The sequence below is a fragment of the Nematolebias whitei genome, chromosome 1, assembly GCF_014905685.2.
Source record: "Nematolebias whitei isolate Nwh7 chromosome 1, NemWhi1, whole genome shotgun sequence".
In the NCBI taxonomy this organism is placed as follows: domain Eukaryota; kingdom Metazoa; phylum Chordata; class Actinopteri; order Cyprinodontiformes; family Rivulidae; genus Nematolebias; species Nematolebias whitei.
In genome coordinates, this window is record NC_056498.1 from 56,739,947 (window position 1) to 56,756,701 (window position 16,755).

Sequence of the window (16,755 nt, forward strand, 5' to 3'; positions counted from 1 at the left end):
GAGTCTAGTGGTTCTACTGCTCCTCAACCTTCTGCCTGAGGCGAGTGGGGCAAAAAGTGTGTGTGCTGGGTGAGTGGGGTCCTTCATGATGCATGTGGCCCTCTTCCTGCCTCTGGAGGTGTAGATGTCTGATGGTGGGGAGGCTGACTCCAACAGACTTCTGTGCAGCCTTCACCACTCTCTGCAGAGAGCTGTGCTGTCCAGCTGTGTTACAGCTGTGCTCCATCAGGTTTAAAAATCGTTTTAAATGTAGCCTCAAGTGTACAAAAACACAGAACAGACTCCACCGTGTCGCTGAACAAAGATTGCCACCTTTTTCTCTTTTTTTGGTTTACAATGTCAGGAACATTCTCAATCAGGAAAAAAATAACCCTCAAGAGCCATATTTTTATAAAAGCATTAAAATTTTACTTTTTAAAGTGGAAATTATGCATTTCTTCTTGTTTTTGCCCAATGTGTGTAAATGCAAAACATATAATTATGCAAATGAATTGTTTTACTAAAGCTGAACCAGGGTATTCAACTGGTGGCTCAGGGGCCATATCCCTGCTCCAGCTGTACGTTCCCTCACTCTCGCTCTCTCAGGTCAGCAGATCAGCTGCTGTTGGTCATCTCAAAGTCTAACAGGAGGCTGAGAGGTGACCGAGTGTTTTCAGTCGCTGCTCCTAAACTGTGGAATGAGCCTTTACACGTCAGACAAGCTGACTCCCTCCCTGTTTTTACATTTTCTTTGAAAACACGTTTTCTCTTTGGCTTTTAACTCAGCTTGAAATGTTGGTTTTAATGTTTTAAATTATTGGTTTATTTTTATTATTGTTAGCTGTTTTATGGTTTTGGTAGTTCATTACTTTAACGGTATCTGTTGATTTTATGGTTTTAATGCCTGCTTTGAAGACAGTTGCATTGTATTGTATTATTGTATCTGGCCCACATGAGTTGCTTTAAAATAAAACTAGATTTTTAATTAGAAAAATAATGTGAGAAAAACATTTTAACAAATCCTAAAGGACAAATATTTCTTCTAGAGAGGCGATTCTGTTACACAGATGATTTATAGCATGGTTGTGTGAGAAATCTTTTTTTAGACAATAGTGTCTGTGAATAAAAAGTATAGACGGATATGTACTGGGCTCAAATTTGAAATGTCACCAAGTTTCTCAGCATTTTTTTTATTGACATTGTCATGGTGATGTGTGCAAACATGTTTTGCTGGATGCTGATGGGAGTCAGTGGATGACATCATATAAAACCAGAAGCACTCAGGGAAAGGGGCTGGTGTGCACACCACTGTGTTCCCGCTTAGGCCATTTCAAGTCAAATAAACGAATAATAGAAAACATCCCTATGTTTTTTCATTATAATATACATTCAAATGTAAGCAAAAATCCAAGTAAAAAAAAGTTTTTGAATTACATTTAAAACAATAAACAAAAATAATGATAAAGATCTAGCGCCATCTAGTGGCCATAAAATGAACTGCTGGAATATTACATGTTGCAGACAACTAATTATTTTATTTTTTTATATTTAATGACCGTTATTTAACCAGTCAAATCCCATTGAGTTCACAGATCTTTTTTGCAATGGAGGTCTGGGCCTGAAGATTACTTGACCTGCATGTTTTTGGACTGTGGGTGGAAACCACAGTACCTGGAGGAAATCCACCAAAAACACAAGAACATGCCAACTCCACACAAAAAGACCCCAGGTCTAACCTGGGGAACAAACCCAGGACCTTATTGCAGTGAGACCACAGTGCTAACCACTAATCCACCGCACTGCCCAATTTTTACATGCTTACTTAATTTTAAAAAGTTACTTCATGCAGAAAAATTGAGGTTTCTGCTGTTTTGAAAGCAGGGCCAATTCAGTCTGTTAAACTTGTCAGTCAGCATAGATTAAATTCTAATTTTTAAATTGTCATTTTAAAAACACATTTAGTATCTAAACAATTAAGACGGTTGTAGCTAGATGTTCAGTGCTGGTCCTACAATTGCCAAACTTTACATGAGTTTGTTCGCTGTGGTGACCTCCGAAGAAGGGAGCAGCCGAAAGTTTCCAAACAAAGTGAAACACTTTATAAGTAATGCTGTTTTGGATTATGAAGGCAAAAACAGCTTAAAAGAGCAGGAACAGAGACGTCTTCTTTCTAAAACCCACTGGAAATGTTGGGAAACAGATTTTTTGTGGTTAAGCACGTTTGTCCAAAGAAATGTCTAGTTTGTCTTTCTGAACCTTTCCTAATCAAATACCTTTTTAGAATTTTTTTTTTGCATGTCTGTGACATATTAGTAAGTAATTTAATTAGTTGTAAGAAGCTCAACCAGGTGCTTGTCTCGATTTTTATAGAATGAAAGCATTAAACAGCTTTATTTATTTATTTTAACAAAGAGTTATGTCTATTCGTCAGAAGACAAATAAACCTGAGACAGGCAGTATGGAGCTCATCAACATCCATTTGTTGGTCTCGCGAGTAAACTCAGAACAATCAATGTCTTTTGATTTTTAAAACCTCTGACAAACTTACGTTAAATTAATTTTAGCTTATTCAAAACCCTTTGCAGGGTTTTTGTTCCATCTTTTTCCAAACACCAGGCTGGTTCTCAGAGAAAGTTTAGATAGTTTCAACAAATCTGCAATATATCATAATATTCCACACAGGCTGCTCGCTTGGCCTCCGACTGGAGCAAAGCAGCATAAATATTTATGTTTTAATAACCTTGCTCGGGTCAAAACGGTCCCAAATGCCAAGACGCCTAAGTTCCCGGGCCAGAATCTAATCTAGTCCATCAGTTTTCTGGGGATCTTGCATTCATGGAAGTCTTATTTAAACTGACTCCTGTATATACAGAGTAAACATGGTGAAATCCCTTAGTGTTTGCTAACAGGGCAAAGGGGGGGCCGTGCACGACTCAAAGTGGATCTCTGAGTATAAACAGTGTTTGGTGGGCTCAAAGAGACACTGTCATGCAGAACTATCCAGACACAGAGCAGTCCTTCTAAATCACAACACAATTAGGTTCTGTCAGAGGAAGTGACGTACACTAGCTGTCACGAGGTGCAGCTTTAACTTTTAATATTTCATCCTGGTTCAACCTCATCAATGCAAAACAGAAAGCCAAATTACACTGAATAATTAAACAATCAAGTGCGATAACTGAGTCACCTCTGTGCTCCCTGTCAGACATCTACAGCCGCTCAGTGACCAAGAAAGCCACCCTGATCACCGAGGACCCCTCGCATCCACAACACATCTGCTTCCATCAAACAGGAGTTACCGAGTCCCACTGGCCAGGAAGAATATTTATAAGAAATCATTTGTACCATCTGCAGCAATGTTCTTACACAAAGCTAAATAAACACACCTTAATGGTGGTAATTAATGATGATAATGTGGTTTTTCTTTATCATGTTCTATTGTTGGTTCTTGTGTATGAATGATGAGTGGTGTTAGAGATACAGGCAGAATTTGTAAAAATACAAACTTGGGTCCAACGTAAGTTATCATTAAATTTGGAACAAACAAACTACACGATATTTAGTAATAGAAATAAAATGATCGAAGTCCCACTTAAAATCGACAGTATTAAAATTCATATAGTTAATGAAATAACATTTTTTGGGTGTAGTTATTGATGAGAAGATGACATGGGAATCTCATGTAAATTACTTAAGAATAAAAATAGCAAAATAAAGTAAGAGTTTTTGAATGACAAAGCTTTATAGATATTGTATAATGTAATGATTGTTCCATATTTAATCTATTGCATTGAAGTTTGGGGAAAAGCAAAACAATTACAAATCCTATTTTTATTTTACAAAAAAGAGCTATAAGAATTATTAAGTGCTATGGTCACCCAACAAATATATTAAATTTTTTTGATTTGGTTGAATATATTATTTTACAAGTCATGTTCAAGTTCATTAAAAAATATTACCCCCAAATATTTAATTAAAATTAGTTTAAAAAGAGAGTCATTATAACCTTAAGGGAATGGAAATGTTAGTAAAACCTCCATTCAGAACTAGTCTGAAGGAGCGCGTTGTAATTCAGGGAACAGGATTATGGAATCGCCTTGATATAGTCATAAAAATTTCCAAAACAATTTATATGTTTAAAAAGATAAAGTGAAAATTGTTAGGAAAGCATGTGAAATATGCCTGATGTTTTTTGTTTTCACTTTGGGGATTGTTCAAGCCGGAGTTATTTTATATATTTTTTTTTAATAAGGGGCAGATAAGAATGTTCTTCTTTCTGAACGCTTTTCATTCAATGTTTGTTTTTTTCTTTTTGATGAATTTTTTTTCATTCAACCTTTATTTAGACTGTTCAATCCCATCGAGCCCCGAGGACTCATTTACAAGAGACCTGATTTCAACAAAGAATGATGAATTTGTTTTGTTTCTTGCAAATGAATGAATGAATAAACGTAGAGCATGTTAAAGGAGAATTTCTACCACACATTGGTAGACAACAAAGTTTTATCTCATCGTCATTGATGCCTCACCAGTTAGCATGAACACGTCACTTTCAGGTCAGAGATTTTCAATTTGATTGCACAATATTTGCAGGGGACTTTAGTTCACTTCCAGTTGTTGAACAGCAGATATGAACACATTCTGAAATTAGTTGCAGTTTATCATATTCTTTCTGATTAAGTCTACTTTTTGTCACCGTGACTCCAAAATAAAGCGTCTTTTATCTAATTGACCAACAGTACAGTGAATAACATTATACACGGAATGGGCCAGGTGTCAGTCTGCTTCGACTCGTGCCTGTCCAAAGTTTAGGTCTATTTGAAGTGAACCCATATTTGAAGACAGGCAAAAACATTTCTGCCTCTCGCATAAAAGCAGCTCGTTTCCCATGAATGGAACTCGGAACAAAAATACAATTCAATGGGAACGCTTCGGATTAGCATCATGTTCATGAAATGTTCCTACAAAAATCAGTGCAGTTTTTGAGACAAACCTACTGAGATGATTTACCCTCAGCGTCCTTCCCGTCGAGCGAAACCTGCGTACACGTGCATCAGCTGACTCTTGAGCCACGAGCGGCTCAGGTTCAGCTCATCTGGGCCAACGCTGAGATCTGGAGCTCGAGCTCAGTGTTTCCCATCAGCAGCAGATGCCTCACGCAGGGACAAGACGCCACTACAAAGGCTTGCTCCAGCTGCTTCCACATCTGTGGCAGGAGAATGTAGCATGCTATGTTCATGTAAGAATGAGCGAGTGCACCAAAAACACTAAGTTATTAAACTATTGAGAAGGGATGCTGCAAGAATCTGACAGCTTGTATTTATGGCACGAGGATTTATCTGCTTCCCTTTGTGTTCCCGTGCAAATATAAGTCACATCTTTCATCTTTTTGTTTCTTTTCTTCCTCCATGTGCCCCTGAAGATCTCTCTGTGGAGGCTGGTATATCAAGAAAGATGGAGACTGAAATCAGCATACATGACACACAACTTGATAAGTGTTTATTATCTGTGTAAACTTAAAAAAAATAATGTAGGCACACTTTACATATTAAAATAAGACTCTGAACGAATATAAACATCTCTAAATAAAGTATAAATGCATTCAGATGCAAATATTTATCATGTTCAGGACTGAACCTTCCATCATGCAGGGGTAATGAACTGTTGTCTTCAGAGCACTACATTTCTAAAAAATATATTTAAACAGTCGAGTGAAAACATTATAAAATACAATTGAATGCAATTACTTAAAAATTAAAATAAAGCTGCACCTTATGCTAATCAATAACACCCACCGGCATCGTTTCTCTGCACAACAATATCTGCATTCAGTGAATATAATCCGGTACATATTTTGAATTTGTTGGTTAGGTTGTATTGGCTAACATATCTGGAATTTTATATAAAAAATATAAAGCGCAAGTAAAGTGTTTTATCATATAAATTAGTCGTACGCTGATTGCAAGATATCAAGCTTAAATCTCTATACTTTGTATGTACATTATCTAAAAATATACATTATCGAATATGCTCAATAAATCTGTACAAAAATGTAAAATATATCATATATATTCTATACAAAAAAAAAAAAAAACATAGCAGCAAATAAAGATTGGACCAAAAAACACAAATTAAAAGGTACATTATAGTATATCTAAATAAAAAAAAAAAACCTGGTATATTACATTTATTTAACCTAATAAGAAAAATAATTGTGTGGCCTCAGAAGGTTTGTAACGTTCATTAGCTTTAGCTGACAATCACCATGACTGCAGTCCTCTGCAGTGAACTGAAACGTGCACAAAAATACAAAAGTACAGAAAAAAAGGCACTTGGATACAAACGCACATTCTCAATATGAGCCCTTTGATACAACATCTTTCAGCGGACTGAACGGACACATCAGTAGCTTTAAACTTTTACACACGAACACAGACACACAACATGTCGGTAGTTCAAACATGAACACGCGATGGTATTTTTTGTATTTTTTAATGGTAATCTGAGAAAAAAAAGGGTTGCAGAATTTCCAGTTGGAAAGTTTCCATGGGAATTAACGGGAAGTTATAAGAATTTACAGGAATTTATGGGAATAAACCTGGAATTTAAAATACAGTGATTTTAAACACAGTGGGGAAAACTATATTTTAGTTTAATCTTGATTTAACAAACCAGAGTTCATCGCTGCATCATGTAGAGAGCAACAATACTCTAAAACATGTTCAACTTTATAACCTGGACGTGTAAGGACAGAAAGAAAAAGTAAAAAGTTTAGTTAAGAGTTACGTTACAAAATGCATTTTACTGAGAATTATGTCGATATAAAATCAAAATGCTTTATTTGTGGGAATAAAGTTTGACATTTTATATATGTAGTGTAATTTAAACATACCAGTTTATTTGTAATACGCATTTTACTGATTTAAATTTTGTTTGTTTTATTAATATTAGTACAAAAAAACATAAAAAAACACCATAGAACATGAATGTTTTTATAGATAAGTGTGTTAAAGATTTAAAAAAAGGATAATAATAATATTAATAATAATAACAAGAGAACAATAGAAAAGTTTAAAATCCGTTTGTTCTCCGACGGTTGATCCAAGAAGGTGCTGTGGTGTTATTAGTGATGCTATTTATGTCATTAACTTTGTAATTCTCAGCTTGGATCAGTCTCATTATCTCGGACATTATCTGACTACAACAAAAAAATATTGATATATGATATTTATTTAAATTATCCACAATTTTCAAGTAACTTTTTTTATAAATTCCTATAATTCCCATGGGACATTTCTAGTTTGGAATATTTTAAAAATTCCTCTGCTTACTTTCTCACGGGAAGTTTCTGGAAAGTTTTCATTATATACCGCAAAAGTATTTCAATACAAGTGAAATATTTAAACAAAACCCCTCAAAAATATAAAGGCAAAGAAAAAAACAAAACAAAAAAAACAGCTTAATCAAACCAAATACATATTTTCTGTTGATTTTGTAAAATACAAAACACAACTGTTGTTACAGTCCCAAAACAAATCCTGTTCACATAAGTTTAGTAGATTTGAGGGATTGATGGTAAAATACAAAAATTTAAAAAGTATTTTGCAGTGCAGCTCGCCCATTTGAATCATGGGAAAGTGTTAGAACAAAGAAGAAAACAGGAGAACAGTTTATCTGTAGCTTAAATATTACAAAAAATGCTAACAGGCTGTCATTTACCCAGAAAGTCCTGGTGTGTCCAAGAGTCGGAAGGATGAAGAGTACACACAGTCGACGACATCCTCCATTTTTGTTGTTGTTTTTTGAGTCCAGAGGACTGGCGGTACTGTGCTTTGAAGGGTTGCTGTTATCTCCGGCAGGCGTACGCATTAATGTTTTTGATGACGTAAAAGCCTATGGTCATTGGAGGCATTGCTATCGTCCGGCCAGCCCTCAGAACTTTAGGCTTCAGCTCTGGGATCGTCTCGTTGTCCTGAATGAGCAACTTCTCCCCGTTCAGCTCGACATGTCTGCAAAGCAAAGAGCAGACGTATAAAGAGTGCTGTTGTTCTGCACACAGTCTGCAGTAATAACACTTGTGCTATTTAGTTGCAAGAAAACATAAACCAAAACAACAACAACAACAACAACAACAAAAAATAGCCATGATTGATTGAGTCTCTGCATTCCAGCTTAAACAAAAGGCTGAACTGAAAACTGCAAATTAAAAACAAGAAATTGTTGTTCGTAACACAAAATGAGTTGGTTTGTCCGAGTTCTGCTGCTGGTTTTTGGCACACAGTTTTGGAAGATAAAAATCAGACACTTCATTAAAAATCATATTTCTGTCAGTTGTACACTTGAGGGCGCTGCTACAACAACTTTGTAATTAAACAACAAAACTAAACCTGGTGGAAATGTCACTTAAACCTGCCGAAAATCATTTCTTTTCTTGGAATTAGTCTAAAGTGAGCAGCATCAAAATAAAAGATTTTCAATAAATTCAATAGAAATGTTGGGCTTTGACAAACACTGCTGATATTTATGGTAAGAAACATGCGAGGCTGATAATTATCTGTATGTTTAAATTTATAGCTTTTATCACTTTATATTTTTTGTTAACCGTTTTACCTACAAATGCACGTGGCAATAAATGACATTTACCGTCTATTTGTTCACAATAGGAGCAAAAACATGGTATTTTACAAATAGGTGAACCATTAAATAATTGCGTTTGAGTTTTGTAAAAATATAATATTGTCTTTGCACAGAAAAATCAACATTAGTGGTTTTGTCGAAACTATTAACATTTACACTCCGTTTCAGTTTAACTCTTGACGTCACGTAAGAACAGTTTTAAACCCAAGGAACAAATCTTTATGTTTAACAATGTGTTTAATGGGTTGAGTTGAAAATAGTTGTGAAAATGTTTTAGAAATGGAAAACAAAACTTTGGAAGCACGTAAGCTTTAAATCATGTTTACAGCAGTGCACTTCATTTTGCCGGTTAAAGTTATTAGTCTGAACATGCATTATGCATTAGTCTAAACATTTTTAAAAGTCCCGCTACAAGTTCTTTTTAGACATCTGGTGCTGTTGAATCAATCATTAAAGTCTCATGCACAGCCTGTGGTAAAGGGAAGCACTTAAAGACAGATAATGGGACATCGTTAGCCCGCTCGCCTTTTAACTGCCTTGCAATCCTGTTCTAACACCTAAAACATCCTTCATCATTACGCTGTTATTGAGGGTTTATGCCTATGCTTCTATTAAGGCTCTATGCAAGTAACGTATAACAGACACACACACACACTCAAAGTCGTGAGTCATTAGGGTGTTATTACAGGATGTCAGGCTCAAGTCAAAGTTGGACTAACAGGCCAGGTGCTACCAGAATATAACTATAAAGCTTTAATTTTAAGGGTCATTTTAGGCAAATGGGAGTTACGTGACTGCACTACATGAAGCTGAAAACATTGTGGATGAAAACATTAAAAAGAAAATGTACAAAGTGGGGTGTCCAAAGTGTGGCCCGAGGGCCATTTGCGGCCCCTGGAGTGATTTCGTGCGGCCCACAACTGCAATTAAAGAATGTTACAATTTTGACCCACAGGCTTCAGAGTTTGATGCAGATGTAGACCTTCTTTAGATTTAATGCTGATACTTTCTAAAATTTTAGGTTTAAGAGCAAAACATATTGAAATAATCGTCTCAAAATGAGCAAAATTAAGTACAATACAAATATTTAGCTGTAATTAATCCCTTTATCCTACAACAAACCTTCACTGACCTACCAAAAGTAGAATTTTGGATAAGAATTCATAAAACTTGGCTAAATATAACAAGTGTTTTCAAAGAAAATTATTTCAGGTGATTTAATTATCGACAGGGAGAAATTGGACATTTTTGAAGAAATATAAAGTGTTATTAACAAGTTGATCAACTTTATCAGTGTCTTTTCAAACCTTCCATGAATCTGTTTTAGCGACTGCCAGCTGGACGATTTTTCACAACTTCGATGACCCTCAGGGCCGTCCATGGTCCAAACGGGTGATTGAAGCTCCACCCCCTTTTTTAAAGAGCAGTTACTCAATTTAGGCTTTTATTTTTGAAAATTAACGAAGATGAACGTTGCAAGCACAAGAAAACAAATAATAGACCCCAAAAAATCTAATAAATTAAATTCTTAAAATAAAAAAAGTCAATGAGGGTCGTAATGTTCTGGATCTACAGGAATTTAAACTAAACTTTTAGCCTTTCTCCAAAATACTGTTCAAGTTGTTGAGAGTTTAAAAATGGGGGGGAGGGGTAATACACTTTATATATTTTTTAATTTTCTTAAATTCACATTTTCCTGTCCGGCGAGTCCTTCAGGTGTGTCAAACTAAAGCGGGTGGAAATTAAAAACTTCTTTCAAACCAAAGGTCACTTTCTGTCAGTACAATAACTCCAGTTTGATACCGGACATCTTCTCTTGGTTGAAGGTTCCTTAACAAGAGTTTCATCAGCCTCATTTGATGTTCTCGGTCGCTTTTACCGCATCAAAAACAGATTACGGAAAAAGACAATAGAAAATTTTGGCTTCAACGTTGGCTGACTGTCACAAAAAAAAAACAAAAAAAAAACGTAACTAAATAAAGTACGCACAGATTTTTTTTAAGTAAAATGAGAAGCAATAAAATGTTTTGATTTTAAAATATCATCTTGGGGGCCAGATAAGATGTTAACAAGGGCCTTGAGTTTGACACGTGTGATTCAAGACAGTTCTGACCCACCTATGAAAACGTTTGGACACCCCCTGGGTTAAATTAAAGGAATACAAAATGAGAAATGCATTATAATATATGTTAATTTTTGTCAACACAGTGTGATGGAACAAAACTGCTCCACGAATACTCTGACTGAGACTAAAGTGAACATTGTGAAGTGTTCAAACTAGGGATGCACGATATTGGATTTTTGGCTGACATCCAATACGCCAATAAGTTAAAACTTATTCGGCCGATAACCGATACCGATACCAATACCAATACCAATACCAATACCCTTTTCCTAGACCTACTTACAGAGACTACATAGCTTTTTGCATGGTCTATGTCAGTTTGGTCTGCTACCAAATGCAGAGGCCTAAAAGGGAACTGAAAATGATGTAACACTTCAACTTGGATTATGTTTAATGTCAAATTTATTCATGACATTTACTCTCTCTAACACAATGACACTTGAACACTGCAAATTTGTAAATTTTCACAAATCTAAACTCAACGGCACGTGTGACGTAATAACGTTGTGCTGGCGCTGCAGGCATCCTTGTCACTGGGTTGTCATACAAAAACAGTGCCTTAATATATATATATATATATATATATATATATATATATATATATATATATTTATATAAATTAAAAAGTGTCTTTTATATCGGTGAGTTATTTTGATGGAATGGCCGATGTCCGATATTTAACTTTATCGCTAATTTCGGCCGATACCGATACCATGCCGATAATATCGTGCATCCTTAGTTAAAACCGCTATTTTTTTAAAGCCACACAAAAAACAACCTTCACAGATTGTTATTGACATAAAAACAATTAAAAAAATTCAACAATTCTTTCATTGGTTTTATTAAACTTGTTTTCAGAAGAGCGCTTTATTGGTTTGGTACTAAGTAAGCAGGAGCCTGAAGTGTGTTATTTGCATGTTTTGTGGTGCAGCATTTACGCAACATGCCGGCTCAGCATAAATGGCTCGCTGTGGTCTTTAAATTAAAATAACTCGATTCCAAGCAGCTCTCTAAAAGGGCCTGCGTTTAACACCCTATAAAGGTTCAACCATTAAACCCGTTTTATGAAATTCTTCAGTTTTTTCTTCATTTCGTTTCAGTCCACTGCATCGAATAATTACTTTTCACGATTATGATCTAAAATCTCATCATTAGAGGTTAGTAATTTGGTGTTTGGGGTTTTAGAATAAATGTGAAAGAAACTCAACCTGGCTCTGAGTCCATCCTTGCCGTGGGGCTGCAGCAGGTACTGGTGGACCGTCTTGTTCCGTAACGTCCCCGCCAACTTGATTTTTTTCCTCGACCGATGCAGGTTGATGATGTAGATCGTTATGGACCCCCTCACGTAGTTATGACTAATGCCACAAAGAAAGATCACATCATTACTTTTACATTCAAAGGACTATCAGTGAAGAGCTAAAATTAACCCTCTCCACATCTGTTCATGGGAGGGGATTTATTGTATATTAGAACGTCACAATGAATAAAAAACTTCATAATTAAAGATGAATACAAAGAGCATAAAAGTCTTTGATCGTTTTATCACATGTAAAACCACAGCTCATTTATCTAGTCTGGATCAAAAGGCCTTCAGAACATCCAGAATATAAATTTAAGCACGCTTAAAGAGAGGAAATCCACTGAGCCGCAAGCTGAATTTTATGAGGTTCTATATCTTATCTGTGTTTAGCACACACATTTTATTTCTGATGTATACAGTATTAAAAGTTTGAACCTGCCATTGTGTGGCGCAGGGTCAAATGAAGGGTGGTAACCAAAAGGGCAACAATTCTTGAGTTACTCATTCAACAGTGTTTAAATCCTTCTGCACGGAGCAAAGCACCGGGGACACAACTTGATAGGAATATTAGCTAAAGGTAAATAACCAAGTAGGACAGATAAGACAAACATGATAAAATTTAATACGGGCCCAGACATGAGGAGAAAGACAACACAGCTGTAGTGAAAACCACATGTCAGCTGCGGTGTTCAGGGTCAAGGCTAAATAGTCCGCTAGATATGACCCCCCTGAAAAATCTCATATCCTAACAGCAGACTTGTTTTTGGTTGAATGTTTACCTTTCTTTGGGTGCAGAGTGAGACATTTATTCCATTACCCTGCAAGACAGCAAATATTCGCTATAATGTCCAGGAGACATGTAATAATGCACTGTCGCTGGGAGTGCAGTGTGTCTGGCTCTGGGCTAAGCTCTTGAAGCTTTGTTGTTGAGAAATCTGGAACACGGTTCTGAATCCATCCATGGTTAAGATGCTGGAATCGATAATGACCTCGCAGGCCTTTCAAATGACGAGGTTCTCAGAGCCCCAAACCAGAAACATAAAGGTATCCTCATGCTGTTTGATGTTAGAGCATCAGCAGAAAGACAAAAAAAAAAAAAAATAATAATATATATATATATATATATATATGTATATAAAGCTACTGCAAACCACTAAAAGGGTTTCACTGCCATTTTTATTTTTTTTGTGTGTGGAAAGGGTAGTGAAAGTCAAATATCTAAACTGCAAAAATCATCAACTGCCTGGAGACATTTGAGCAGCTGTGGCTAAGTGGTTAGAGCAGTCGTCCTCCAATGCGAGAGTTGGGGGTTCGATTCTGATGGGAGAAGTGATGTAAAGGTCACCGATGTTATTACTTACTGATGTTAAATTAATATAGAATGTTAAAATAATATAGAACTATGTATGTGAAGTCAAGAGTCTGTCTACTTAGAGAGGAGTCTGATAACTGATAAAGGTTAAATCATTTCATCCGGACCAGTTTCTTTTAAGTGAGAAACATTTTGTTCCCAATCCAGAGGACTTCCTCAGTCTATGTCCTGCCAACCAGATGACACCACTTATCCTTTTTGTTGTTATCTACCTGGACGACTGAGCTTACAAACCTTTTTGTTTGATAACTGAGCACTTCTGACGCCTTCAAGAACTGTGAGCTGTGAAGCAGAGGTCGTCTTGACCTTGCCTCTATCTGATAACAAGTATTCAAGCTTTTCCTAACTCTTTGTCCGGGGGCAGACCTTGGACAAGAGCTTTGTATAACATCGTTGTAAGCCTGTTTTCTATGCTGCACCCCTTGCAAGAAGTAAACCTGTGTTGAAAAGTTCTACTTGCATCCTTTGCGTGGCTTATTTGATTAATGAGTTGATGACTGGATTATTAATTTATCCAACAGATTCCACCAGCAGTCACATGCCGAAGTGTCTTTGGGCAAGACACTGAACTCGTTGCCTTCGATGTGTGTCCCATTGGTGTATGAATGTGATAAAGCACTGATTATTATTCGTAGATATCTAGTAGAGTGCTGTATGAATGGGTAAATGAGGGCACAGATTGCAGTGTAAAGCGCTTTGAGTCTCTTGATAAGATGGAAATGTGCTATGTAAGTACAGTCCATTTACCATTTACACACAAACCACCAAGACTGTAAATGTTGCCCACTAATGGGTCGTGTAGAAAAGTAATAGAGATTTTGGCAACTGTATTGAGTTAGAATCTGAGGAGCTTCACTGTCTCGTCATTCCAGTAGAAGTTGAGCTCCAGCGCGTGGCCTCTTCACTCCCAAATTTGCCAGATGAGTGCACCCATTGAAATCTTTGTCTAATATCTTCTGCTGTTTTTCCAAGAGATGCTCCACCTGCAAACGAGCCACCGTCTGAAGCAAGGCCGTAAGTCTAACCCGGTGCTGACAGCCGCTGGTCTGGGTTAAATGATAACCTTGAACAGGCCATGGTGGCACTCTTCATCTCCTCCAGGCACAGACTACCTTATTGTCCCACACCCCTCAAACATCCCCCTCCAGCCAGTCTTGGGCCTCGCACACCTTTCAGCAGCTCTTTGACGACAGGGAGACAAAACTCACACACCTGATAAGTGATACCCGTTCAGTTTTATAGGCTCTGAGCTGTGAATGAGCGGGTGTCCACGAACTGCTTATTTATGGGAAACCAAATGGGACGACGAGGGATTTTGTTCTTTCCCACCAGACAATGAGCCTCAGGTATTTGCAAGAAGACACAGCGGCAAGTCTGCTTTGTATCTAAAGCTTTAAGGGCATTCCCAAAGCTTTGGCACATTGTCCCGAACTTGATTATTTTTAGAAGAAAATACCAAACAGATGAATGATGGAACGTACTTGTCGTAGCTGGTACAATGAGCATAGATGCGTAGCTTGTCTCGTATGACTCGCCCTGGTTGTGGCTTCCTCTGCAGTCCAGCCACCCGGACAGCTAAGACTCTCGGACCAACCAGACGCTTGAAGACCAAAGAAAACCAGTAATCCTGCAGGAGCATCACATACACAAACACATACTTAGCTTATCTTTTTCATAGCATGGAGGGTTTTCCCATCAGGATGTTAAAGGAAAATGAAAACATGTAAATATAGAACAGGATTACAAGCATGTGCACATTGACTAAAGTGAACAGTTAAAAAAAGATTTCTAAAACATGAATGTCTGCATTTGTTCTCAGCCTCTATTGAAACTCAAATTATGTATAAGCATAACTTTCTATAACCGCTCTACTTTTATTGCAAACTCAAAACTCATGTCTTTTATCATAACATATTACAAATAAAAAAATGCAATTATATTTTAGAGAATTAAAAAAAATACATACTCTGGGTTTGAAAAACATAATGCACATGTATTACGTTATAACGGTTAAAAGCACCTTCACAGTATTTTATTGTTACTGTAAACTTGAATTTGAGGGGTTCAACAAAAGTAATGCATCTCCGGGATAAAAAGAAAAACAAAAAAATTTAAAAACGGACTGTGAAAAATGTACCTCGAAGCTCGTCTTTGTAAAAAAATAAAAATACAAAGTGTAGCCCAAAATGTCAAGACAGAATAACACTCTGACATCTTCACAGAACAAAACAACCCCTGACCTGTTCAAAATTGATAAGTCCTAAATATGACATTTTTCTCCCCATAATATTATGCTACAACAGAAATTGCTGTTTTCTGTTATCATTGTTAGGTGGTTGACCGTACCATGTCTCACACTACAGACTACACAGACTCAACACCTCTTCAAGAGACCCAGAACAACATGTGCTTCTCAGGAAGTTCCCATGCAATCCTGCATATGGCAACATTTAAGAGCTTCTTTTTTTCCACACAGACTTTAACTTAATTTGCTGCCAAGGCATTGAAGAAGCACAGCACAGTATAGAGCACTATACTGCTGGGTACAGCCAGAGGGATGGATGGACGAATATACGGTTGGATCTCTGATCGTGAGATTAAAACACTATGAAGGTCCACGCTTGTTAATAAATGCAACATTTCTAAGTGCAAAAAACACGAACATGTCAATAGACTGAGCATGCATCAGGATGTCAATAGACAGGTTCTGATTTATAGTTGTATTAAATTATTTGAGAAAATAAAAACAGATAGGCGTGACGTTAAATCATTTTGAGAAACTGTCATTGCAGTTCCAAATGTGCAGTCTGACTCGTTGCCCTTTTTTTTTTGTTTTATTCCCACCATCTATCACAGACTCTTCCCCCGAAGATAGACAAAATGAGAAACACCAACTCTAGAAATAGACATTATTTAAAATATAAACATTTTTTTAAAAACTGAAAGTAAACAAGTGAAGCAGAGATAAAAGGTCCAGGACAAAAAAAATTTACGACAGAAAATAATTGGACCTCAGCCACTCAGAATCTAACACAATATATTAACATACATACATCCACCTAACATGCATGTTTTTGGTCTGTGGGAGGAAACCGGAGTACCCAGAGAAAACCCACGCATGCTCAGAGAGAACATGCAAACTCCACCCAGAAAGGTCCCCAGATTGGGATTTGAACCAGGGCGTCCAGCTCGCTGAGAAGGACAGCTCTACCACCTGAGCCATCGTGCTGCCCATAATAACATTTAAGTTAGCAAAAATAATTTTGTTTTGTTTTGTTAGGGCAAAAAAGAAGTACAGTAGTCCCTTGTTTATCGCGGGGGATCTGTACCCTGAAGACCCGC

At 36.7% G+C, this 16,755-nt stretch overlaps 1 protein-coding gene across 1 annotated transcript in view; it reads right to left on the bottom strand.

Annotated features, from left to right (window-relative positions):
• Window positions 1-7,825: 7,825 nt before the first annotated feature.
• The window catches only part of hpse2 (heparanase 2), a 77,794-nt gene continuing 68,864 nt past the window's right edge, over window positions 7,826-16,755 (bottom strand). Inside the window, exons 10-12 of the mRNA XM_037685593.1 lie at window positions 14,895-15,040; window positions 11,950-12,096; window positions 7,826-7,988 (exon numbers count right to left, since the gene is read on the bottom strand). Of these exons, the coding sequence (XP_037541521.1) occupies window positions 7,826-7,988; window positions 11,950-12,096; window positions 14,895-15,040 (456 nt within the window). The remainder of the gene's footprint in view (window positions 7,989-11,949; window positions 12,097-14,894; window positions 15,041-16,755) is intronic.